Source organism: Spermophilus citellus (assembly GCF_964194105.1).
Source record: "Spermophilus citellus genome assembly, chromosome: 9".
Lineage (NCBI taxonomy): Eukaryota > Metazoa > Chordata > Mammalia > Rodentia > Sciuridae > Spermophilus > Spermophilus citellus.
Genome location: NC_138191.1, coordinates 57,864,371 through 57,892,000, shown reverse-complemented (window position 1 = coordinate 57,892,000; position 27,630 = coordinate 57,864,371). Strand labels below are relative to the sequence as shown.

General features: G+C 44.1%; 1 protein-coding gene across 4 annotated transcripts in view; it reads right to left on the bottom strand.

The window, feature by feature from the left end:
- Positions 1-27,630, bottom strand: part of BCAR3 (BCAR3 adaptor protein, NSP family member) — a 139,552-nt gene that overhangs the window by 44,948 nt on the left and 66,974 nt on the right. Inside the window, exon 1 of one of the 4 annotated variants that reach the window (XM_081308340.1) lies at positions 832-1,246. The exons of the other annotated variants lie outside the window; for them this stretch is intronic. Coding sequence (XP_081164466.1) covers positions 832-915 — 84 coding nt within the window. The 5' untranslated portion in view covers positions 916-1,246. Of the gene's footprint in view, positions 1-831; positions 1,247-27,630 lie in introns of those variants that run through there. 4 annotated transcript variants of the gene reach the window in all.

The following is a 27,630-nucleotide window of genomic DNA, read 5'->3' as shown; positions in this document are numbered from 1 at the left end:
TAAGCATTACCAAAAAGAAAGAAGCAGAATATCATCTCAGGAGAGGGAGTTCTGCTGCAGGGTAGGAAGAATTCCTTGAGAGCTTCTGGACTCCGATTTCCCAGAAATAAATGAAGTTCATAGTCACACTGGGGCTGGCAGAATTTTTTCGAGGCAGACAAACCCCAAGATCAACGGAAGCCCATGTTAATCTTAATTCTTGGTGCGTCACAGGCAGGCAACATGGAACACAGGCCTTGTCTTGAATTAGTCAAATGAATTTTCAGAATATTTTCATCGAAATAGTATATTGACATATTATGCAAAGTCGCTGGCACTGTGTCTTGTAACAAAGGTTACAGGGTGAGTGGTAAAGAAAAACACATTTCTGAACTCTGGGGAGCTGGCTGCAATTTGAAAAGAGAGATTTTGTGGTTTCTCTACATTACTGACATATAATGGACCTTCAGGTTAAGCAGAGAAAAGGACCCAGCTATTTCACATTTAGTATGAACGTGGGAAGAGAGACGGGGACAAAGATAGGAAGAAGAAAAATAACCTCTGTCATATTCAGCTCTTTTGGTATGAAATTTCAGCCCAAGGAAACTGAAAGTGTCCCGAACAACAGAGCCTCATCCCCAAACACAGACAAGGAGCCCCATTCTGTGCCACTGGATTCTGTTTCCAGGAGAGGGACACACCACTAGGGGTTCATGATCCATCAGTCAAAGAAAGCACTTCTGTTTTTACAGCCAGCAAACTACAAAGTTTTTCTAGTGCCCTTTAGAAAACCGATGCTTTTAGAGCCCCCCAAAGAATTACAGATGCACTTAATCTCCAAACCACACCTACCTTGACTCCAAGGAGAGATTTGCGGTGATAGAAGCAGCACAGAGCTGCCGAGAGGGCGTGGAAAGCATTGCATTCCTTAGGCATCTTTTGGTCTTCAGTCCTGGGCACCACTTGCCTTGATTAAGGTTCAAAAAAGGGGGCATTGGACAGTAGAGCCCTGGTCCTGCTGCAGCAGTGGTACTGTTCCTGTCCGCAGCCGGTGGAGTGAGTTGGCTCCTTCTCCCAGGCCAGTCTCGGACTTTTCCCCTCCGCTGAAGCCAATACGATCTGCTCGCTCAATTCTGGCAGGCTGGTGTCCAGCCTGCCATGCACACAGTGCCAGAAATTCTCATGTGACCAGACTTGCTTTCTGATGAAATTCTAACCCCTCTTAGAAGAGGCCTTGGGCTTTAGCTGTCCCCTAATTGAGAGGCCCAGCAGAAATCATTAAACCCCCAGGCAGCACGTCCCCTCTCAGGGATGAACTGCATCATGCAATCTGCTTTTAGTGGCTTTGTCTGTTTGCTTATCACCCCAGCACCTTGGGGTTTAAGGAAGCAGGACAAGTTGTACACATCACACCACCTTGTTATGAGACAGAGGCTCCTTTGAGAAAAGGCAGTGGCCTAAAAGTGACCAGGGTGTGACTTTCCCTGGGAGCAATCCTAGAAGTGCTTAAGAAACCCAGACAGGATCCCAGTCCCCATGCCACCTCCAGTGCTGTTTGTTTTTAATTAGGATGCTCCTGGCAGTCAGTTTGCAACTGATAATGCTGGCACAGCCATCACTATTGGCAAAGCGATATTGCCTTTTGGTGTTTAATTAGCAAGTCTGTCAGCAAACACGGTGAGCGCCCTATGCCCTCCCCACCTGGCTGGGCAGGCTGCTGATAGGACAGAGACTGTGTACTCCCTTCTGCCCCCACAGTTTGTCCTACTGTTGGGTTTGTCCATTCCTTCCCTTTAAGTTCTTTAATTACCCATCTTCACTTTAATTGTCCACTCTGCCTAACTCCAGTCAGCACATAAACCTCGTATCCAACACAGTCAGGAATGGCCTTCCTAGACACCCCCGCACTGAGACCGTTATCCCTCCTCCAAGAGCCTCAGAGCATCTTTAGGAGAAAGTAATTGCTTTTCTCTTTCATTCTAGTTATAGTGAAGGCTCAGTTCTTCTGGGGTGTGTGTGTGTGTGTGTGTGTGTGTGTGTGTTTATGTGTGTTTAATCAAACCCAGGTTTCTGCCTGTAGCTCTTCCTCTCCTACTGTTTCAAATATTAACTTTCTGTGGCTTGGGCCACTCAGAAATGGAATGTGTCCCGAAGCTTCCTAAAACTTCACACAGGCAGAAACTTGTCATGAGGAAGAAGCAGAACCTATTCAGTCTAGAAAGGAACAATACCGGATGAGGCATGAGAGAGGTATGAGAAATATCCAATGGGATTAGTGTCAAGTCCTCAGGAGGCCTTGGCCTTTGGACTAGGTCAAGCCTGCCCATGAAAGTAGGGAATTGTTTGGTGCTGGGGGAGCAGCTTGTGTGCTTGAGTCGGGAATGGAGAGCCACAGGCCTCACACCCACCAGATGAGGAGGCTCCACCTAACAAACACTGCAGGCACACAGAGCTACCAATGGTCTACAGGAACAGCCAGGAAGCAGACTGCCCTTCTCCTCCTTTGGTTGGCTTTCTTCCTCTCCTGTTCTGAAGGTTGGGTTTGCTATCCTGGAAACACATGGGTCCTGTGAAGTCCACCGGAGCACCTGCAGCAAGTTATCAAGGCTTTGAGTTCTTCCAGTCTAGGAGTCCAGGAGATCATCCTGATGATGTGTCACTGCCCTCCAAGGTCCATGCTCTGTACTAATGAGGAAGCATTTTCTGTCTGTCCTTATTTCTATCAGATAGGGTTCAAAAGATAAGACCCCCAAGCACGTTTGTGGGGATGGCTTGTCAATCATGCCAACAGTCACCAGGGGAGAAGCCCAGTTTTTACCTGCTATTCCCTTTGGTAGGAAATAACAAGCATCTTCATGCTGAAAACCTCCCCAAGGGGCCAAGACGGCACCATCCCAGGCCCAGGAAAAGGGAAAGGGAGCAACTCCTTAAAGCCTGTATAGAAATTCAGTGAGGTTGGTCAGCAAACACCTCTGAATTTCCCTTCCCTCCTGCAGAAAGTGAAAGAATCCAGATTATCCCCTCCCTCCCCCTAGAATGTGAAAGAAAACATTCTTGAAAGTAAATAAAATGCAAATAACTCAGAAGTGTAAATTACACTGAATTATGCAGTGGAGAGCAGCCAGGGTGAATGCACAACAAAAGACCCAGCTAGGCACCTGAGGCTTTCCCTGTTTACTCAAAGAAAAGTCTTATTAAAGGCCAGAGTTTGTTCCAACAGGATTAAAGAACGGGCTAATCTTATTAGGCAACTGTTTCCTAAGCACATTTTATTTTTGTTCCACACCAAAAATAATTTCTGAAGCAGCGCTCAAAAGGTATTAATCAATTTTCTTCCAAAATGGCCAAGAAGAGAGACTAAAATAACATGTTGATAATTGCATCAATTCCCAAAGTGCCCTTCACTGACTTGCTATGCTTTTAAATGTCCCCTATCCACACTGATCAATTCCCCCACATTCTCCCCACAATGATTATTTTATTCTCGTTACAAAGAAAAAGGACCAAGATGATGTGTGACTCTGCAGAGAACAAAGGACAGGACTCCAGCCTTGGATTGCGGAGCCTGTAACTGGTCACATGGAAACACAAATAAGAGATTTTACAATGTCTTATAATTAAACCTGTTGTTATTCATGCAGCCACACAAGAATGCTGTGACCTGAGGCAGTGGGTCACTCTGATGATACCGTTCATGGGACCTAGGACCTATCTGGATTTAAGGGTTTTCTAAACCCTATACTCTCCTGGGGACAGGGGCGTGTGTCTCTAATGGAATCCCAGGGACCCACCGGCACACAGCGCAGAGCTCTGGGAAGAGTTCTGGGCTGCTCTCCAGTGCCCCCTCTGGACACCTGAGAGACTTGCTTCTCTGCACTAAGGGAAACACACCTGTTAGGTGATAAAGCCAGGGCAGCTAAGTGGACCCTTGAAGGAAATTCCCATTTCCTCAGATCAAGAGTCCCCAGACCATCTAGGGAGAGGGGTAAGCGACTAAAGGAAGGTTCTGCACAAGCCCTGCCTGCAATTCCAGTTTTTCCTTAGGCAGCCTTAATACTAACCTGCCCTCTTCGGTAACCATGGAAACAGGAGCTGTCTGCCAGCCTTATTCAACAGACACATGCCTCCTGTTGGCAGCAGCACTTGGCTCAGAGGGATGAGAGAGTGAGTGCAGTGCCCCTTTTCCAAAGTCTCTGCTCTGATGAGATGATGAGGCCCCCAGTGTGGTGGGTAGACCCCCTCTGACGGGCACTGTAGGATGGGTGTGGTAGCAGCTTTCTGCTTTTCACTGACTCAGGGCATCCAGGAAACCATATTGTCTATAACCCCCCACTCTTCCCCAAAGCCAGCCACCCCAGACCCTGGACATGAAGCCTTAATGGAGGAACTCTCAGACATTGTCAAGAAGCCTCTTGGTCAGTGACACGGCCCTTGGTCAGGAAACTGGAGGGCACTGGTCCAAGGCTGCAATGCCTCACTCATCCCTGTCCACGGTGAACAGACTCAGAACATCAGCTGGGGGTAAACATTAGCTATTGTGCCGTGGTGACCAAAACAGCTCAACCTCTCATGGCAACAGAGATTCTGAGATTTTTCACATGCAACATACATACTCTCTGTCTCACACAAATCCTTCTTGGGTATATGTGTGTGGTGCTGAGGATTGAACTCGGGGCCTCACTCATGATTAGCAAGTGTACTACCACTAACCCCTTTCTGGTTTTTGGTTTCCACTAAGCCCCAGGGATCTAGCTCTTGGTGAACAAAGACATCTTTAATCTCCCAGGGAGGAAGGCCCAGGAAACCAGCTCTGGTTCTCCTGGTGTCAGAGGAAGAAGGGAAAGGAAACTTGGCTCTGTGCCCCCAGCACCTGTGTGGTAGGTAGCACATCTCGGTGCCCTCTGCAGGCTCAGCTCCCTGGAGAGCAGTGTGCCAAGGGCTTGAGAAGGGCAGGGCCAGAAGAGAGGCGAGTGATCCGCAGCCCCGCCTTCCAAGGCTTCCCCAGACACCTGCCACGTGTCTGCCTGATTCTGAACAAATGCAGCTCTCTCTGACTTCACCACTGCTGCAAAGTGAACCATACAACTGTCCTGTTTCTTGCTTTCAGTAAACTACAGGAGCTGTTCAACACTTAGCTTACAAGGTGGGCTTTGTGGGGGATGATTTTACCCAACTCTAGGCTAACATAAGTGTTCTGAGCAAGGTAGGCTTGACTAAGCTATGATGTTTGGTAGGTTAGGGGTATTAAGTACATTTTGATTTAGGGTATCTATTTCTCTCCCCCCACCACCCACCTCTCTCTTGCAATGTTCAGGATGGAATTCTGGCCTTCATGCATACCAGGCAAGTGCCCTACCACTGAGCTACAACCCCAGCCCTGATAGGTTCAATTTATAATAGGTTTATTGGGACATCACCCCATTATAAGTGGAGGGACATCTATAAACCAGGAGGAGCACACCTTCAGACAAACAGCTACAGGGCCTTAGGGAACAGGGCCAGGAACTCACTGAGAAAGAAGGAAAGAGACCACCTCCTTTTTAGGCCAGACAGAGCAGCTAAAGTTGCCAGAGATGTTTCCTATACATAAACATGATTTATTTCTTGCTCCAAATGGGAATGTAGATGGGACTCAGTGGGAGGACAGTAGGCAATGCTGGCCAAGCTCTTGGACTGCTCTGAGTTGTTCGCCCTAGTGAACACAGAGATGCATTTAGGAGTGTTTGCTGTACACATCTCAGTCTGACAGTTTCCCCAGATTCCTCAAGGGGATGAAAGATATGGCTGTTAAATGATCTCTGTCCGGAAGCAATATTGATCTGCCCAGCACACAAAGAGACTAAGTACAGTCTTCACAAACAGATTTCTCTCTACTGGGCCTCATGTCATCCCCCCCCCCCCCGCCCCCGCCCCCTATAATTTTCTCTTTCTCTAACCAGCTATTAAAATTGTATAACCAAATGATATAAAGCAAAATTAGGCACCCAGCCCTGATCTTGCTTTCTTGCATTATCATGTACCATTCTATCCATTACACCCTACCCTTCCATCACTACCGCCTATTTCCTGGTATTACCCCAGGAATCCTATATTACATAAGCTCAATTTTCTGTTGTTTTTAGCATGAAGGTAAAATGAAAAAGAATATGCAAAAGATGTTATTCCGACTTCTCAAATAGTAGACAACTATCTGGCAGACTAGCTTGTTTGAGCAGAAAGCCATGGACCATCTCCCAAGCAAAAGGCAGAACTGTAATGCTTTACATAAGATTGCAGGGCTTTCTATAACTCCTGAAGCCCGTCATACACACCTGGGAGCATCACCCAACCCATCTGAGATGATTCGCCACCTACTCCCTGAGCTTTTTTTGGTTCCACACTTACCATGCAGGCATCACCAAGAGCAATCATTTCTGTCTGTCATCTCAGGTTTTCTTTGCTGTACATTTTGCTCTTTTCCTTCCTCCCAATTTTGGTAAGTGTGAGTTCCTAAGCAGCTAATCAGCAATGACCACAACAGCACAGCAGAGGTCCTTCCCACTGACAGTGGTGCTGAAAAGGGACTGGGGAAGTCAGCATGGTCCTCAGAAGCCTCACCAGCCAGGAGGACCTGGGCTCTCTTTTATCCCCATGGACACTCTCTCCCACCTCACAAACACTTCTGCAAAATGGTATCTTCCAAGCCAGAGTTGAGACCGATATCTGCACGTGTCTAAAGTGGCTTTGGAACACACCCTGCAGGTGAAATGACAGAAGGAGAGCCAGGGTGGGTGCAAGTCTTCACAGCACCACTAGCTAGCTGGGGTGCCCTGAGAAAGTACTTAACCTCTGTGGGCTGCAGGCCCCCAGGTCATCATGGGCATCAAGCGAGACAACACACATAGAGCCCTGCACTCAACATCCAGCAGGGACTCAGCAAAACTGAGTTTCTTTTCCCTTTTGAAAGAGAGGATCACAACCCCCTTCTCCCCCACTGCTTCTGTGGAGCATGTGCCCACCCACATGCTTGGGTCACATGTACCCCTAAGAGGAAGGTGGACAATCTCCTCACCTTGAACCACTGGCCCTATCTGGTGCTTTCCTGACCTTTGAAAAACAGGGAATCATGAGGAGATGTTTAAGAGCTTTGAGCCCTAAAACATATTTTAGCCCTTAAATTTAAGAATTGAATATTAAGGGCTGAGGTTGTAGCTCAGTGGTAGAGCACTTGCCTTGCATGTGTGAGGCACTGGGTTTGATCCTCAGCACTACATAAAAGAGTAGATAAATAAAATTATTATGTCCAACCACAACTAAAAACATTTTTTAAAAAAGAATTGAACATTAAAATTGCACATGCAATTTTAATTACACTTGCTTGGATGATCTTCTACTACAGAACCTTTGTCATTTTAGGAATTGTTTATATTAATAGGCAGCATGTATATCCATAGTATCTGCCACAAGGCTCTCTCCTGGGTCTATCCAGAGCCACTACGCTTTCCATGTAGCACCCCTGTTCAAGCCAATCTGTGGGATCCAGTGGGCATCCCTCCTGCATGGGCTCTGAGTGGCACTCTTCCTTTCCCACTGCCCCTGTACAGGGATGGTTAGAACTGGACTTCAGTCTACATTCTGATTGGATGCCCTGCCAGATACTCACTCCTCCAACCCCTAACTAGCTTTCCAAGATGGATGGTTCTTGCCCTAGGAATAGGTCTTCCTCTGTGTTTAGAGTCCCCAGAGAATCACCTCCTGATTCCTTCATAGTTTGCTGGCCCATGTTACTGGGTTGTCTGATAGTAACCACTTCTAGAACCAGGACCATGCCTGGTATAACCCCACAGATGCCTGGTATAGCCCCAGGGATATACCCAGCTTCCTTTGCCCTGCCTTCTGCCTTATCTCTTCCTCTCAAGCCCCAAATAGCAGGAATCCAACAGAGTTACAGTATATTCTCTCCAAGCCATCTATTCCTACCCCCACCTATAGAGGCTATCAATATTGATTGGACCAACCAGTCTGCAAGGAATGATGGGAAGCAGGAACACAGGGACAAGGGGTGGGTTCAGCAACATGTGAGAGATAGATTGACCAACCCCACCCATTCCAGCCTTGGCAGAAAGTGGTCTTATGATTTCCTCCTTCTCTGTTGCCATGCAAATTCTATCACCTGCATTAAATACTTCAGTAGGAAAATATCCTTTTTTCTCGGTCATAAACTGATCATAGGCATTATCACCTGATGGACATACTGACTAATCCTGCATTTCTACCAAAACAACCATGATGATCAGTCCAGACTAGGAGCTGTTAACCTGAGGGTCTTGTGGGACTTCCACGAATCACTGAAAACTATACAAACTACTGTGTAAATATCTGTTAGCTGAGGAGAGGGTTCAATGCTTCTGTTCAATTCTCAAAGACCTACATGACCTAAAAGTCCCTAGTGACCCAGAAAGACTTTCAGTGGAGAGTGAAAATATCCTGGAGGTCACGGACATGGTCAAGGACACAGAAGGCATTGGCTGGTTACCTTGGACGACATTGATCAGGCTTGCCAAGGCTGTGTCTGATAAGAGGAGGAGACAGCCTTGAGGCAAGCAGGGTCACAGCTCTTCAGTGCTACGGAGTAGCTTTAACTGAGTCTGAGTGGAGGGGAACTCCTCACAGCTGGAAGGGCTCGTTTGCCATTTCATGGTAAATGTGGAATACCTACAAGATCCACTCTCAGCAACCCCTTCTCAACCTCAGACTATAGGGGCACATTCAGGAAGACTGCAGCACTCACAGACATATTTTTGCCTCAACTACCAGTGTGCAAGGTCCCTAGGAGCCAGCATTTCTAAAGAGAAGTTTAGCACAGTGTCCCACTTACTACTCACCCTAGGAGACGGGCATTATCATCTCTATTCCACATGTGTCATCAGACAGTTGTCACAATTGATAATGAAAACAACAGTGAATTAGAACCTGGCCCTATCTGAGGTGATAATGGAAGCATGGAGGACACCTGGTTGTCAGGAGGTCTTATCTTGTGCAAATTCAAAAGGAAGGCCTCCCTGCAACCACGTGGCTGACCCTTGCCAACACAGATGGCAGGGCTTATCTGGAATATGCTCAAAGACGTTAGGCTGCTTGTAATTAATAGGAGAGGGCACTACAGAGGGACGCTGAGATCAGAATCTGAGAATCAGGAGGCAGCACAGCCTCCATGCACAGGTGCCAACTGGAGACCACGGTGGCACCTCTGTCGTAGATGGAGGCATGATCTACGCCCACTTCTCTACGGGAAAAGGCTGATTCAGAGGGTTATGTGCGTGGAAAGGACTGAAGTGCTCCCAGTCAGTTTTTTTTCCCACTTCCTTAACTACTGCCAAGCACAATGCTGCCTGGAGAAGTGACGTCCAGAAGGTCAGCATTTGCCTCTTTTTGCATCCAAGGTGGGGACAATAGGTTCCTTTTGCCATAGGTCAAAGAACAGTGCAGTCAAAGAACAGTATCCTTAAATGTGTACCTTCCCAAGTGGGTGGGTCGGCTGGGTAGAAGAAGAGAGAGTCCTAGGGCAAACAGCAGGAATCAACCCGGACAATTCTCCAGGAACACCAGGGTTGGGCCACTTGTGCTAATGGGTGGGAATCTTACCAAGGCCAAACTATAGCTCATTAGAGGGATCCACAGCCCCAGGGGGCCCCCTACCTATAACAGCCATGTATCTGACAATTTAACTGTGAGGCAATGGATATTCAGCACATAATAAACCAAGAGGTAGGTTTAAAATAGAAAAAGATAGACAAAGGACTTGAAAAGATAGAGAAAATATTTCTATAAAACAGCATTCATGTGCCAACCTTTTATATATTTGCCCTGAGTAGCCATAAATGATACTAAAAGGCTATAATAGAATTTATTATAAAAAGAGAAATAACAGAGATAATTAGAAAAATAGCCTAATATACTTCTGATCCTGAAAAATAGCAGAATGTGGTTATGGTATTAAAAAGCTTTACTGGACAGCACATGTAGTCCAGCTTGGAATGGATTTGTGAGCCAATCTGTGAACACTGAACACTGAATAAGCCAGGGCCAGACATGTGACCTACAAGAGACAACCACCCTGGGATTTTTCAAACTGGAACCGAGCAAGTTTCCCCTTGGACCATAAGCTTTACTGAGACTATAAGCCTAGGGCAGCCTAAGCCATGTGCCCACAGTGCAGAGAAGCTGATCTGCGAGAATGTAGCTCAGGTACCAGAGAAGCAGATGCAAGAGACCGGGAGCCCTTATGATATTGTCCTTCAGTCAGGTACAGTGGCACACGGCTATAGCTCAGCAACTCAGGAGGGTGAGGCAGGAGAATCACAAGTTAGAGGCCAGCCTCAGCAACTAAGAGAGAATCCACCCCATGCAACTCAGTGGTAGAGTGCCCTGGGTTAAATCCTCGGTATCCATCTCTCTGTCACCTCTGTCTGTCTCTCTATCCGGTCCCCCCTCACCCCACAGAGATGTTTTTCTTCCTAGGAATTACTGACTCAAGCTACTCAGCGCCTGCTATTCCCAGGGGTAAGTTTCCTAGTTCGCATTATCAGTTTTAATTTATAGGCTCATCTTATCACAGTGTGATTAAAACTTGAGGTCAAGATGTAACACACTGTGTTAGGCTCTCTTGGAATTTAGATTCATGTCATCTCTGTATCTGAGAACTGCTAAAGAGGAGCCAACGTCAACCGATGTTACAGAAAGATGTGCACTGTATTCCCATCAATCATAGAGCAGTACGTTGGTGAGTCAGTAACAGGTGGGAATTAATGATGTCTCCCACCCTGCTCCAGAGACGTTCATGAAAGAACTCGGTTGTTGTGTTTTCAGAGATGAAAAAGACATGGATTTGCCTCTAGGAAAAGGGGTTCACGCAGTTGGGAAGTCCTGTGTTGCTAGGTGCAGGTGTGAGTCCTGCTCCCACACCCAGCCCCTCTCCCAGGCTACAGGAATCTATGAACTAAGCGCACGCTTCACCCTGCTTCTACGGCAGTGGCACCAGCCTTCCTCCTGGAAGAGGTTTCTAAAAGGTTGTGACATTTGGAAAACTGTAGCATCTGACTCAGAGGTACTGACTAAAACAGTCTCTTGCTGAGGCCAGGTGATCTTTACTAGGTATGATCATCAAGAAGGGCAATTTATAGAACAGGAAATTTATGTCATCCCCAAATTTCATTCAAATATTCCCCAAATTTGCTCTGTAGACCAACCTGGAAGGACCTCAGAAACCCTGGTTCTCAGACTGTCGCCCTCTAGAGGTTTCCCTTTCCTGCACTCTTGTTCTGTGTACCTGGTGAGGAGACCCAGCTCCAGACCTGTCTTTTAGGGTCTGGCTGCTGAAACACTCATTAAAACAAATGGTATCCTTGCCCACTGGCCTTATTCATCATTGTCACCAAAAGCCCAGCACAAAATGCCTGAGCAGGACAGAGTCCCAGAGAACATCTGGAGAGGGCATAGGGATTCTCAACCTAGGGTTCACAAACACTTTGGAAGTCAGATGTGCAAACATGTGCATACATATTTCTAGAGACATGATTCTCATTCATCATATATGCAAAAAGGAAGGAAGGAACTCTCTCACCCTCCCCAACGCAGTTCAGAGCCACACAGGCATGAGGGATGACTGCCACACTCAGGTTACACTTCTCACTGGTGAACCAGCCTTGCCAGCTTCTGACTGCACTAGACTGCTTCCCACTTCAGTCATTTTATTCCCTCAATCTGTGAACAACCTGGGACCCCCCAAACTGGGAGAAATACTCAGAACACAGTCATTCCCTAGGTCTACCACCTGTGCTCTGCTCAAGTAATCCTGAAGCCAGGAGACAGGCCTTGACCCTGTTCTACCCAGACCCCTTAAAGTAAGGCAGAAGGGAAGAGGCTGGGTCAGAACGGGCTCAGTGGGAGCACACAGACCCCTTCCTAAGACCACCACCTGGGCCTGGGAAAAATAAGAATCCAACTGGGGACTGGCAGTCACAGGAAGCAGCCCATCAGCTTCATCATTTCTTCTGCACAGAAAGCTCTTTTGATAGTGTGAATGGGGGCTTTATAGTGTAAGTTCTCATCCACAGGCTAATAAATATGTGAAATGGCCTCTTGGACCAGGTTCCTGTGGCCTGGACACTGAGGTCATTCAAGAAACAATTAGATGCCATCTGGAGAGAGCGGGGACTCCAAAGGAAATTGCCTCCAAGGGCCAAACAGCATGTTCTCATTCCCAGAGTCTGACACATCCTTATCTTCATTCACATAAAAGACAGAGATGGAGCTCGGCCAGCTAATCCACACTGGGAGCACAGAACGAGCAAATGCTGCTGCAATTAATAAGAGCTTAAGGATCAGGAGAATGCTCGTTTGCAGCCTGCCCCAAGTAAATTTAGCCTTTAAATGAATTTATCCCTTGATTGTACTTCCACATCCAAGCAGAATGTCTTTGCCATAAACCAGGCCTTGGCCTCACCAAGCTTTGGGTTTTCAGGTTTTAATACAAAGTAATTAGAGCAGAACAGCAACTGCTTCTGGCCCAGCTCTTTACAGTATATAATAAGCAAGGACTCGGTTATGTCAGAGTTAGTAGTCATGGAGGTTTCACAATCCATTCCAGTCTAAGGAACAGGCCTACCCCTGTGAACTCTTCTAGGATAGATTCTCCATTTTTTCTGATTTTTAAATGAAAATTTAATGTCTTTTCTATATTAATAATCAGGGTCTTTAATAGGAAATCAAGTGTTGGGTAAGCTAGGTTTAAAAGGAAAACTTGGCTAGAGGAAAAAATATGGATTTCAATAAGCAGCAGGAGGTTCTCTGCATTTTAAGTGTTTGTGCAGCTTTTAGGCTTTTAAGTAGCAGGGGATCCTCTAGTCCACTGGTGATCAAGGTGTTCTGCAGGCCCAGAAGGGTCTTTCAGGGAATCCAAGAGGCCATTAGTATTCATAAGAGTACTGAGCCCCTGACCCGCACCAGTTCACTGGGTAGACATTTATATGGAGGGTACAAGAATACAACAATTACTAATAGGGCATTATGTAAAATTATGGATGTGTAACTGACGTGATTCTGCAATCTGCATTTGGGGTAAAATTGGGGGTTCATAACCCACTTCAATCTAATGTATGAAATATGATATGTCAAGAGCTTTGTAATGTTGTGAACAACCAATAAAAAAAAAAAGACCTTTTAAGATAATTGTAATGGAAAAGTAATGATAACAATAAGTTACTTAAAATTCATACAACTAAGGAAATATAACCAAGGAAAATTATGGCTTTGAGAAATACATAATAAAATTATTACTCATAAAAAAAAAAAAGCGAAATTGCTGAAAGCAGGGAACAGACACCACACTGTCCTAGCTGTCATCGCACTCTTGACCACCATGAGGTCAGAGCATGTAAGAAAAAGTAGCCAGTTCCACTTAGGAAGTCCCTGATAAAGCAGGAAGAATTACTCATGTTGCTGAACTCAGCCCTGAGCGCATTCCACAGGTTGGAGGGCAGCAGGGCAGCGGGTGGCAGTGGTGGTGGTGGTGGGGCACACCAGGGCACGGTGGCTGCCTGCAGGGGTGGTGCACAGCCGCTTGTTCAAGGAGCACCATTTTCACTTCAAAGAATATCTGACAAACTATGGTTATTCACACTTGGGTATTCATCTGGCAGACATTTTCTGAAAAAACAATGAGGGAGGCCTGTAGCTTCAAGGAAACTAACTGAAAACATTTGTTGCCAAGGATAAAATTTGAACTTTCGAGTAAAAATTAGAATTTTGGAAAAGTTGTACTCACCACCAAGTTTGACAGCTTTCCAATACTTTAATGACTTTTCTGAAAAGATCGGTGGTGATATTAACAAATGTGAGTTTCTGATATTTCATAGTGAAATATTTTAACATTTGGAAGATCTACATAACTCAATAAACCAATATTTTTCAAATGACCAATGCATGGTGGTGCAGATTTTGAGGAAGGTAGACCAATGGATTTTAAAGGAACAGAGTGAAAAAGTCCATCAGTATGATTTCAGACTCAATTTTGCAATCAGTCTTAAGGAACTACAGCAGCCAGGTGTGGTGGTGCAGGCCTGAAATTCCAGCGACTCAGGAAGCTGAGGCAGGAGGATTGCAAGTTCAAGGCCAGCCCCAGCAATTTAGTGAGGCCCTAAGCAATTAGTGAGACCCTGTCTCAAATTTAAAAATATAAAGGGCTGGGGATGTGGCTTAGTGGTTAAACGCCCCTGGGTTCAAGCCCCAGTGACCAGCACCCCCGCCCCAAGGGAGTATCAAATAATATCCATAATTATTGGAAAAGGTTATTAAAATACTTTTCTTTTGGGCTGGGGTTGTACTCAGTGGTAGAGCACTTGCCTAGTATGTGTGAGACATGGGGTTCAATCCTCAGCACCACTTGAAAATAAATAAAATAAAGGTATTGTATCTGTCTACACCTAAAAAAAAAATGTTAAACAAACAAACTTCTTTTTTTTTGAACTACATATCAACGTGAGGCCAGAGTTTCTTCAGCGTTCAACCAAAACAACATAACATAACAGACAGAATGCTAAGGCAGGTGTAAGAATCAAGTTGTGTTCTATTAGGCCAGGCACTAAAGACATTTGCAAAAATGTAAAACAATGCCATCCTTACCACTAAACTTTTTTTTTGTCTTGGAGAAAGATTTTTTTTTCATAACAATATGCTATTTTTCTTCTGTGTAAGAGGTTTATTAGATTAAAATGAGTAAGATAATTAAACACGAAATGCTCATTAAATAAAAATGAATTAAGAAAATATTTTAAAAATTCCTCCATCTTAAGTTCTAGCATGACGAACATAAATTGCTACAAATCACATAACAAAAGCTTTTTAGATCCTTATTCATTTTGAAGAATGTAAAGAGATCGTGAGACCAAAGAGTTTAAGAATTCTTCCCTAAAATGTGTAAGCTCTTTGTTTTAGATAATTCTGATTGAGCCACAAATTTTCAGCATCATATTTATGGAATAAACTAAGATATAAAAATAGAGGGGTATTTTAATTTTACAAGCAACTGTGTCATAAAACACTAGTGAAGGAAACTGGTAGAGAAATGTGAAGAACAAGAACGTCCTCTTAGTTGTCAGGACATTTATTCTGTCCCGTTTTTACCCAACACTTAATCATTCTCCTCCTAGGTTTTCATCTTAGAGGGAATTCTTTCACAAACAAGCAAGCCATCTCAGTTGACAGCAAGAGCTCTCTTCCTCTCGCTCCCCTCCTCCCTTCACCCCCCACATCCAGTCCATCAGGAAACCCCGATGGCTCTGCCTTCATAGTACACACCAAGTCCCCTCTCCACCACCTTTTCCCTGCCATGGCAGGTCCCCTGAAATCTACTAGCAACACACAGAAGCCACAGTGAACTTGGGACAGCTTCCCATGTCACTTCGTAAAAATTAAAGTCCTCAGGGGCACAGTGAAGGAGTAGGCCTGAGGTCCCTGTGACTCAGGAAGCTGAGGCCAGCCTTGGCACCGTAGTGAGACCCTGTCTCAAAATAAGTAGATAAGGAAGTAAATAAGTAAATAAATAAAGGGCTGAGGGTGTAGCTCAGTGGTGAGGTGTTTCTTGTTCAAGCCTCAGTACTGGGAAAAAAAAATTTTTTTTTTAAGTCCTTACTTTGCCCTAAAGGCCTAGCAACCTGCCTTGAGCCTCCGCTTCTTTACTTGGTCACATCAGCCTCCCCTACAACAGCTCAAGTTCATCCTTCCAGCCCCTCTGGCTTCCTATTGCTTCACTCTGGAAAAGGCAGGCTCTGGCTCCACACCCCTGTGGATGTCTTTTGCTCTTAGACATTAGAGCTTACTTACCCCTCCCTCATAAATCCTAACCCCAGCTGGACCTGGTGCGTACCTGTAATCCCAGCATTCAAGAGGCTGAGGCTGGAGGATCCCAAATTCGAAATCAGACAGGGAAAATGTCAGTAGGAAACTGGTTTAAATATAACTGAATTTCATATAATAGAACACAGGCTGAGTAACCCTTATATGAAATAACTGCTGAAGTATTTCATGTTTCAAAGTTTTTCAGATTTTAGAATATCTGCATATTTATAATGACATTATCTTGGAGATGGGACCAAAGTATAAACATGAAACTCATGTATGTTTCATATACACCCTCCACACACACACAATCTCCTGAAGATAATTTTATACAATATTTTAATAATTTTGTGCAAGAAACAAAGCTTCATGGCATAGAATTTTCCATTTCTGGCATTAAGAGTTGGTGCTCAAAAAGTTTCAGATTTTGAAGCATTTTAGATTTAAAATTTTTGGATTAGGGATGCTCAAACTGTACCACAGAGCCATTCAAAAGAAGGAGTTGAAACCACAGAGCTAACACAGAATGATGTATAACAAAAAAGGCTGCAAAGTGGAACCAACCTAGGTGCCCTTCAACAGATGAATGTATGAAGAAACTGTGGTATATACAGACAATGGAATATTACTCAGCCTTAAAGAAGAAGGAAATTATGGCATTCATTTGCCATAAATGGATGGAATTGGAGAATATTATGTTAAGCAAAATAAGCTAATCCCAAAGAACCAAAGGTCAAATGTTTTCTCTAATATGTAGATGCTAATTCATAATAAGGCATGGGGAGATGGGAAAAGAGGTATTTTGGACTATACAGAGGGTAGTGAAGGGGGGGAGAAGGTATGGGGGCAGGAATGATAGTAGAATGAATCGGATATTATTACCCTATGTGAATATATTATTACATGACCTGTGTAACTCTATATCATATACAACCAGACAAATGAAAAGTTATATTCCATTTATGTATGATGTATCAAAATGCATTCTACTCTTATGTGTAACTAATTAAAGCAAATAAAAAAAAGTTTTCAAAGCAATATATGGCTATATATTATTTTTACAACAAATAAACAAAATTCTTCTCAAACTCAACCTCATTCTCCTAACAAATTGACCATCTTTTCTCAGTTTCCCAAGAACACTTGAAGCTTCCTCACTCTTTCCCCATTCAAGGAATATGAGAGTACCTGCTTCCCCTAGGACTCCTACTGCTCTGTCCCATTCATTGTCTGGGTACACACTGATCCATGGGTTCAGGGTCTCCGTGCTCAGTCTTGAATGTGCTGACATCCATCCTCTGCCTTGTGTAATACCAACTTCCTTCTTGATGAGCTGCCAGGGTGGTGTGTGTATGTGTGTGTGTGTGTTTCAGATCTCAAATCACAACCCAAATACAAGTTCTTCCAAGGAAACTTCTTGGTTATCATAGGTAAAACTGTAGGCCAAATGCCATTCCCTTCCTCAAAATTCCTCTATATTAGTACTGTAACATTTTAGAGCCCTTTTTTCAAGAATATTAGACAATTCTATCAGTATAATGCCTTGACAGCTTTAATCTGCCTTATATAAAGCCATATATTTTTACATATTGTAAACACAACCCCTTTTGCCTTTTTTAAATTTTTAAAAATATTTTTTTAGTTGTTGATGGGTCTTTATTCTGTTTATTTCTAGGTGGTGCTGAGAATCGAACCTAGTGCCTCACATATGCTAGGCAAGCACTCTACTACTGAGCTACCACTCCAGCTCCCCTTTTGCTTTCTTTATATGTGGTAAACATATCCCTTCTTTCTGAAGTTGAAATATCATGGCACACGATTACATTTAATATTAAAAGCTCCCAAAATATTTAGAAACTGAATTGTAGTCCAACGCACGCTTGAGACACCTGATCACCACTAGAGGGCAGAGTACAACAGCAAACGATTCCAACACAGAAAAATCATCACCTCACATTTGGTGCCCAGGCAAGTAATGGGTCCATATTGTTGATAACAAGGTCTCCTAACGGGGATGATCCACAGAGGTTGCCAGAATTACATTTCTAAAATCAATGTATCTCTCTGATTAATACATGAGTCTTTAAGGTCATGACAGTGACCCCACATTTTCATTCTGTCTGAGGTTAGCAAGAGAAAACGAAACTAGACTGAGGTCAGGTCTGGGAACCTCCTCACTGTCTTGAAACAGAAACACTGAAGAATTTCTAGAAATTTTTTTGAGACATCAGTGTTGCTTGGCTTGGGAAACAAAGATCTTTGTAATAATTTTATTCTCACTTCCCTCTATTTAAATGCTCTTTGCATCTGTGGTGTCACTAAGAGGACAAGAAAAGGTCCTGACCCTCAGAACTCACATTCTAGTGAGAAGTGTTTGTTTGTTTTTGTTTGTTTAGAGTAAATAAACAAAATCTGGGACAAGTGCTATGAGGAGGATATAGAGAGTCTGGGACAGTGATGGGCAGGCTGCTTTCAGTAGGGAAGTCAGAGAAGGTCTTCCTGAGACAATGACAACAGAGTATGGTTGAGAGCTGGAGTAACCATTACTAACTAGAATTTACTATATACCAGGTGCTGTGCTACGAACTTAACCTGTATTAACTCATTTAATCCTCAAATTCTCCCATTTACTGTTAAGGAAACGGAACTCCAGAGAATTTCAGTAATTTACCCAAGGTCACACAACCAAGAAATGGGGTCGAGATGGGGTTTTGAATTTGCATTAGCTTCCTAGGATTGGAATGACCAACAACCACAGACTTGGTGACTTTAAAATAAAAATGTATTCTTTCACTATTTGGAGGCTAGAAGTATTAGCAGAGCATGGTCTCTCCAAAGGCTCCACGGGAGAAGACTTCCTTGCCTTTTCCTAGCTTTTGGAGGTCACCGGTGATCCTGGGTTGTCCTTAGCTTGTGGACACATCCCTCTAATCTCTGCATTTGTTGTCACAAGGCATCCCCCCTGTGTGTCTGTGTCTCTGTGTCCAAATTCCATTATTACTTCTAGCCACAACCATACACATACACACACACAAAACTCCAAACCCAAATCAAGAGAACTACAGAAATACTACCTACACACTTGGATTCTTGCATATTATAGAAATAAATAGAAGTAATATTTCTTTGATAGGAGAGCTTGGGCAGTTTAAGTAATTGTCAATATTCTAGTCTCAGGTTGGGTAACTGGTTTCAAAGCTGCTCATTGTGTTAGAAAAAAAATAAATGAATGGGTAAAGAAACGAAAGGTAAATAGAGGTGGGGGAAGTAACAAGATAAACAAACAAAATAAAACAAAAACCCCAAATTCCTTTCTTACAAGGATACCAGTCATGGGATTAGGGCAAACCCTAATCCAATATGATATCATCTGAATTTGATTACTTAATCTGCAAAGACCCTATTTCCAAATAAGGTCTCATTTGCAGGTACTAGGGTTAGAATTTCAACATATCTTTTCGGAGGGCCTCATCTTAATTTGGTTATATCTGCAAAGACCCTCTGACCAAATAAGGTCACATGTACAGGTACTAGGGGTTAGGACTTCAAGGTCACATGTACAGGTACTAGGGGTTAGGACTTCAACAGAGTTTTTTCAAGGGACACAGTTCTGCCCACAACATACTAGAACCCACTTCAAACCAAACAGTGGCTCTGCTTCAGAAAAATCTTCTAGGCCAAGGAGAAGGTAAAGAATCAGAGGCAGCAGGGAAAGCCAGGACAATGGACTGAGAGACTAAACGGGACGGCAGGAGGTGAGGCTAGAGGGAGACAGACCACCTTGGATTTCATGTTCAGTTTGGAGCCGAGTCCTCTCAGAAGCCCCAGTTTCAACTCTTGCTTGCCTGTTGGTTCCCAGTGTCTTTACCACCTCTCATGCTCTTTGGGGCCTCAGAAGAACCTTAAGCCAGGGAGGGTGGTGCCTCAGCTCAAGGTGAAGCCTGCAGCACAGAACACAAGTTCAAGTGGAATGTGAATTTGCCCTACTCTACCCACTGGGCAGACCAGCTTCCTTCAGGCACCTCTGAGGGCAGCTCCAGGGTTTGAATTATCTTGAACATCACGTTCAGAAGGCCCAGGGAGAACACGATTCCACATGGAACTCTCCTTCCCTCTCGAAAACACTGAGTGGCTTTTGGCAAGAGGCCAGGCCCTAGTGTGAACTCTGGAACTGCCCCTGCTTCCGTTTCGTTCCCTCACCTGCTCCATTCAGGTCCTGCCAGAATCTGTCAACTTGCCTAATAAAATGGGTCTTAATTCTCTAAAAGGCCTCCGGAACCTGGCCTTTCCATTCCCACTGCCTCTCTCTTAGGTTAGGCTCTTGATAATGGTTCCCTCCTACCTGGTCTGACTAGACTGAACAATTAGGAACACATGCTATGAAGCTCGGAAATAACTGAGTGAGCCCATACGGAAAAAAAATCTGTAAGTGTAGCACTTTCTGCATCTGAACAAAGATCTGGTCTCACTGATGCAGGCCATCTCCTGTGGTGGCAGCACTAACAGCTAAAATACAAGGTTTTAGCTCCCCCCCACCTCAGTGCGGAGGATGGAACCCAGGGCCATGCTATATGTAAGTGCCCTACCACAGAGCTATATTCCCAGCCCTTGGCTTGCTTTTCTTTTTTGGGGCACCAGGGATTCAACCCAGGGGCACTTAACCACTGAGTCACATCCCCAGACCTTTTTATATTTTATTTAGAGACAGGGTTTTGCTAAGTTGCTTAGCAGCCTTGCTAAGTTGCTGAGTCTGGCTTTGAACTTGAGATCTTCCTGCCTCAGCCTCCTGAGCCACTGAGATTACAGAAGTGCACCACCATGCTCAGTTTCTTGGCTTGCCTTTTAAAGTCAGGCTTACTGAATATAATTTACATCTGGTAAGTACCATGCTTCTTAGTACAATTCTGCAAGCTCTGATAAATGGTCAGTATGGTAACTACCACCACAATCAAGCAATTTCTATCGTTCCAAAAAGTTCCCTTTAACAGAGAACTTTTCCCCCAAATGCTTTTCAACCATTTATTTGTTTTCTGTTGCTTTAAGTTTACCTAAAGTATCATTGGCTGTCTATTTTGACTCAGCATGATGCATCTGAGGTTCATTCATGGTTCTGTGTGTATCAATAGGCTGTACCTCTTTATGGCTGAATAGTATGCCACTGTGTGGGTGTCCTACAGACTGTCCACCAGTTGAAGGACATTTGGGCTGTTTCCAGTTTTTGTTAACGATGAATAATGTCACTATAAACATGTACAAAAAGACTTTTATATGGACCTGTTCTTATGATAAGGTTTTCCTTTTTATAAGTGGCCACATTTTCACAGACCTGTCGGATAAGATTCCGCTGAATGAGATTCTGCCCTCCACCCCAATTCTTCTGCCTTCCCACCCCGCCTCAGCAAATTTCTAAAACTGCAGTAGCACTAAACTTCCCAAGTATATCTGCAGAGAAAGCTGCGGGGGCCGACTGGGGGTGGCTGGATGGGCACTCTCTCCCTTTTACTCCTCTGAATGTGGGCCCAGAGCGAGCCAGGCCTGTTTCTCATTCACTGCTGGCAGTGTTTGATCTCTGGTCCCACAGGGGACAGGGCTGGCTCTGTGGATGTGCACACTCAGGCAAAAACCTGCAGAGCCAGCCAATTGGGCCATTATTTGGTTCATATAACTTGTTAAAATCTCACGGAATGTACAGGGTGCCTTTGTTTTTGTAAGTCCTTTTCATGAGGACTCTGTTAGCTGGCTAATTCAGAGCAGGCTGGCCTGTTTTCCTGCCGAAGAAAAGACTTTTCCTCAAAGACAGCTATTTAACTGTGACCATGGCTGCGGCCATGTTGAGCACAAAAGGAGAGCTGAAGGAACCCGGCCCCTTCTCCTACAGCCAGGGCACTTATTCTTGGCGCTGGAATTCGCATAATTACTCCTCTTTTAATCTGCTGGGTGACCTAATGTATCCCTAGCCGACTGCAGGAAATGGCCTTGCTGAGATCTGAGCTGGGGAAGACTCATGTCTATAGTTAGAAGACCCTCTGGGAAGGAGCATTTGAGGGTTAACGCCACAAAAAGACAGCTTTTTAAGCCTCTCTGGGCTCAACTGTGCTCTGAAGGAAGGACGCTGGTCCCCAACTCAGGACAACAGTTCCAGTCTTGTCCTTTCTTCTCCCAACCTTCAAGGAGCTCAGGGACTGCAAGTTGTTTTATTAGAGCTCAGAAGTGGATCTAACAAGAATCCCCCCAAGGGTGACTACAAAAGAAAGAGGATATTTGTTCACTAGGAACCTAGCCAGGAACAAAAGGCTGCATTCCGTCCTGACACTTGCTTATGCGGTCGCCTGGAGAGCAGGCCTTTGTCTGTGGCCCACATTGTGCTGTTCACAGTCTGCCCACCAAAAATCACTTGTGTACTCCTGGCTAATTTGAAAACGCAGGCATTCCAAATTTTCTTTTCTACTTCCCTAGATTTTTCAATTTTTTTTTTCTTATAGGCAGTGTATTTTAAAATGGAATCTATAGTAAACATTTTTTTCCTAGAAGAAAACCACCTAGTTCTGCCCTTGCCAATCACTTCTTTCTCTTAAAAATAAAACGAGACACTTTAACCCACCCACAGAACAGAGACTCTTTACTGAAATAACTGTAGGCCCTGTGAACGAAGAGGCTAAGAAGAATTAATCTTTAGCACAAAAGGAAAGATAGGTATAAAAGGGAATGAGATAGGAAATAATATGAATTTATAAAATTTAGTGCAAGGGGGGTTGGGCAACTCTTGAAGCTTCAAGTAGCTGCTGGATGAAAAAAATTAAAAGAATGGTAAAAGAATGAAAATAGAAGTTTTTATAGGTTCAAAGAGGGTTACAAAAGTGAAACAATGGATCACGAAGTAAACGTAGTAGTAAATCTCCAATCTTTTGGAGTAATGGCAGGTGGGAAATTATTATCCATCACATCCTTGGTCTCAATGTCTGAAATACAACATAAAATACTGTTACCGCTGTTGACCGGTGACCAGTCCTTCCTTCCCCAATGTTGAAGAATAACACCAGAGAAGCATGCCGAGGCAAGGTCAGAGTGGAAAATAAGAAGTCTATTAAAGGACAGCAGAAGAAGGGGACCCAAGAGATGGAATCCATGGAAGTGCGGTTGTCTCTCCATTTTATAGTTTTCGGTGATGGAATGTAGGTGGGAAGTCCCGAGGGATGGGACACAGGTGGGCCAAAGAAGTAATCTGGGCAGGAAGGACTTCTGAGGCAGCATCTTCAAGTCTGCTATTCATTAACACTTCTTTGGGATGGGCTATCTTCAAATCTGTTGGGGGCTGTTTCCTGGACTTCATTAACAAAAAAAAGTTGCTCAACTTTTCCAGAAATTCATTCTCAACATGGCCTCCATTTTAGATTTCACTCGATATTAGACCCGATTTACCTAACTACACTGACTACCTAATTTTAAATCTGGCTTCAATACCACCTTTGCTCCAATCAATATGGCACCTTCATGATCAAGAGTGACAGCATAGCTGGATGTGGTGGCACACACCTGTAATCCCAGTGAGTCAGGAGCGGGAGGCGGGAAGATCACAAGTTTGAGGCCAGCCTTGGCAACTTAGTAAGATCCTGTCTCAAAATAAAATTTTAAAAAGGGCTGGGGATGGAGCTCTGTGCTAGAGCACCTCTGGATTCAATCCCAATCCCAGGAATGGGAGGAGGTGAGAACATGACTAAGAACTCTTTTTTACCACTTGCTAAATAATTGTCCCCTCCAGTCTGTCACAGGTATACAGATTCCTAAAAACTTTCAGCTAGAAGGAACAAGAACCCGCCTCAAGGTCTTGTACTTGTTGGGAGGTCCAGGGTCACACTGCTAATTAGAGCCAGTGTGTGGACCCAGCTCCCCTCCCTGGGGGACACACCAGGGGTGTGTTACTTGACGTCTCTATGGCCCCCCCATCTGGAAAGGGGAATACACTGAGCTATTACCAATTAATAACATTAATTTATGACCAATTAATAACATTAATTTATGACCAATTATTAATATTTTAACAGAACTATTTTAACAAATGTTTTAAGCAACCATCTGACACATGTCTAGGAAATAAATACATTTTAATGGGAGTGAAAATACAGCAAATTCAAAGGGGGATTAAGTAGACTGAACAGCCTCAAATTCAAAACTCTGCTTCCTAGCTATACCCAGGGCTCCTCCTCTAAAATCAGTTTCCTCCTATTAAAAAAAAAAAAAATGTTGGTTTTTATCTAAGATCAGGTATGCTAGGTACGCAGAGGAAAATTCCAGAGCTGTGCACCACCAACCAAGTCAATCTCCACACAGTAGGCAGCGGAGGAAGGGGGGAGCTACCATAGAGATTTCTGCTTTCCCATCTGGAGGAAGTGTTTTCTTTCAGATATAGTGAAAAAGGATCAGTTTTATTTGATGACAGAAAAGGGCTTCATGATTATACAAAACAGTTAAAATCAGACTTTTAAAATGACTGTGTTTTGAGCGACTGTGGAAAAAAAATAGTGAGGAGAGACAGAAAAAAAAGTAGAAAAATAGAAAAACAAAACAAGGATCACCATGAAAAACTCCAAAACTCTCCTCCTCCAGAGGCCAGAATTAAAGTCACAGAAACAGGAAGGAGATTCCACATTCCCTGGGCTATGGATCTTTTATTTATTTTCCTATCACATAGGAACACCAAATTGAACCTTTAGGGTCTGGATGCTATTGGGAGGCCCAGCAGGAGTCCAGACATAAAAGAACCCCCCACTCCCAAAGAGCCCTGGGGCTTCTCAGCCTTGCAGGGCTCCCTTCCTTCCACACTGGGAAGAACTGCAGTAACTAAGCAACCCAGAGATTGGTCCCTTTCACGCCACATTAATGTTTTGCACTACAAACCCTACATGGTGCTACAGGACACAGAATATAGACTGGACAGGACTGAGTTTTGTATTCTCCTCTCTCCAGCGCTATGGACTGCAGTCCCAGCCCCACTAGCTATGGGGGCCAGCCTCTGTGCCCTGTCTCCCCCAGATTCAAGGAGGCAGCAAGCAGTCCCAGAAGTGGCTTCCTGTCTGGGCACTGGGGAAATCTGGTGAGGATGGTTCAAAAGTCTCCTGCAGGGAGGAGAGCAGCACTAAAAGACAGTGAGGGACACACGGGACTGGAACTCCTAACAGGATTAGTTCTGCTGTCCCTTGGCCACAGCTGGGTGCTTCCATTGCCCAAAGAGACTTAGGCAGAGATCAGACTGTTCCCCAGTCATGGTCACAATGAATCCCTTAAAAATTTGGCATCTTGACTCTTATTTTTTAGGCCAGTAGATATAACCCTGCCATAAGGGCCCTTCGTGATGCAGCATATTTCACATAAATTTTCCACTTTTCTCCATACCCAGAAGGCATTAAGGGAACTGGAGGATTGTAGGGGAAAAATCAGCTCAAAGTCAAGGGGACAAACTGGGTCTCTTTGTATGGACAACTCTCTCACCTCCCTTACTTTATCTTCAGTCAACCTCTAATCACAAGGCACCAGCTAGCACTGATTTATGAAGCCTTCATGGCACAAGCAGCCAGGATCCAAAGGGCAACGAAGTCTGGAAGTGGCCCAAGAAGTCTGACACATGGGCCCCTTTGGACCTTGGGGTCAGAGACCTCTATGAATGGGCTTCCAGAGACTTATTGCCCATGAAAGCAAGCAAAAACCCTCCACATTGAACCCACAAATCCCCAAGCCACCATCTCTCTAGACCAAGGGCAAAAATGAGAAAGGAAAACAAACTTTATTTTGCATTTAGGAAGGACACATTTTAAGGTTCTGATAAGATCCAGATCAGGTTAGGAGGGAAAAGCAACCTGCAGAATACCTCAACAAGACCTTGAAGATGACCCTCTGAGCCTCCATGTCTCACTGCCAGGGAAAAGAGAGAGGAGTTGAGATAAATGGTAGACAATGACTGCATCTCTTCTTAGTCAATACAATTCAACTGATGGTGATGCATATTCATCAACTAGACTCAGTCGTTAATATGGTAGCCCCTTATCCTTGAGGAATACACTCTGGAGACATCAAATTGACGTCTGGACCCACCAACAGGATCAAACTCTACATACATGTTTTTCCTACGTGCCCTGCAGGGTTGTCACATAGTACCAGCGTTAATCTGCCCTTCCGTGTTTTATGCCCCAGTGCTTCCTTTACATGGGGATTCTTATGTTTTGGGACCATTAAGTAACATGAGGGTTATGTGACACAGCACTGCAGTGCCGTGACCGTCAATGTGATAGCTGAGATGGCTAAACGACTCATGGATGGATAGCATGCGCAGTGTGGATATGCCAGACCGAGGGATGATTCCCGCCCCCAGCAGGATGGAGTAAGACAGAGCAAGACTTTAAGATGTTATGCAGAAACATGTGCAATTTAAAACTTATGGATTTTTAAATTTCTGCCAGTTTCCATTTATTATTTTGGACCATGGTTGACGTCAGATAACTAAAACCATATATAAAGGGGACGAACTACTGTACTAAAACAGGCCACTCTAAAATTTCTATGTTTAACTGTAGAATTCATCACTGCATTATCTTAAAATGATCTTGGACTTTTTATTTTATTTTTAAATTTATTTTGTACCCAGGGGTGATTAACCACTGAGTCACATTCCCAGCCATTTTTATTTTTTATTTTGAGACAGGGGTTTTGCTAAGTTGCTGAGGCTGGCTTTGAACTTGCCTTAAAGGTCTTCCAATAAGTCTCTGGAAGCCCATTCATAGAGGTCTCTGACCTCAAGGTCCAAAGGGGCCCATGTGTCAGTCTTCTTGAGCCACTTCCAGACTTCGTTGCCCTTTGGAGCCTGGCTGCCTGTCGCCATGAAGGCTTCATAAATCAGTGCTAACTGGTGCCTCAAAGTATATTCCTGAATCACTGGGATTACAGGTAGGCACCACCATGCCTGACAGGGTTGGACTTTCGTAAAAGAAAAAAAAAAACTGAGTTATTGGAGTAAATAAAGATCAAAGGTAACTGGGGGCACTGTGGGAGACAATCTCTGAAACAAGGAATGGAGTGATTTTTTTTACAGGGTCGTTGGGATTTACACTCTGCATAATCCTAGGTTACATTTTTTAATGTCATTCAAGTCAAATCCTAGGGTGTGAATAGCACCCTTAATGCTCAGCAAAGCACAACCTATACAGAAATACATGATATCTCCAGGAGAGAACAGGCTCACTGCTTATAAAACTGACCAGATTCTGGTTTGGTGGCCCTGATGGCTCAGGATTACACACTTGCTGCAGTAAAAACAGCTCTGACATTACTCAGAGTAAGATGGGGAAAAAAATAATATCCACCTCCATTTACAACCCACTTCATATTAACTGCCCTGCATGGTCAGGTGGTACTATTGGTGCTTTCTCTTTTCCCATCTTTACCTCTGGTCTAAATGAGAGGAAATGCCAGAACTCTGGGGAAGGTATAGGTACAAAGAAAAGCAACAGGCTTCAATGGTTTGAAATCTAGATGATGCCCTTTGAATAATGAAGATGGAACATAGCTCCTGGGGTGGGGGAAGCCTACATCCTAACTCACGCCATGAAATTTCCTAAAAAATAACAATACATACTATCATAAATCCAAGAGTGACAGATCACACTTCACTCTTCTGTAGCAGGTACCAGGTTTAATTACAATTCAAACACAAGATAAAGCAAACATACAAAGCCCCAAAATGTGGGGAGGGCCGAGGGAAAAAGTAAAAAATATCTTTTCTTTCTG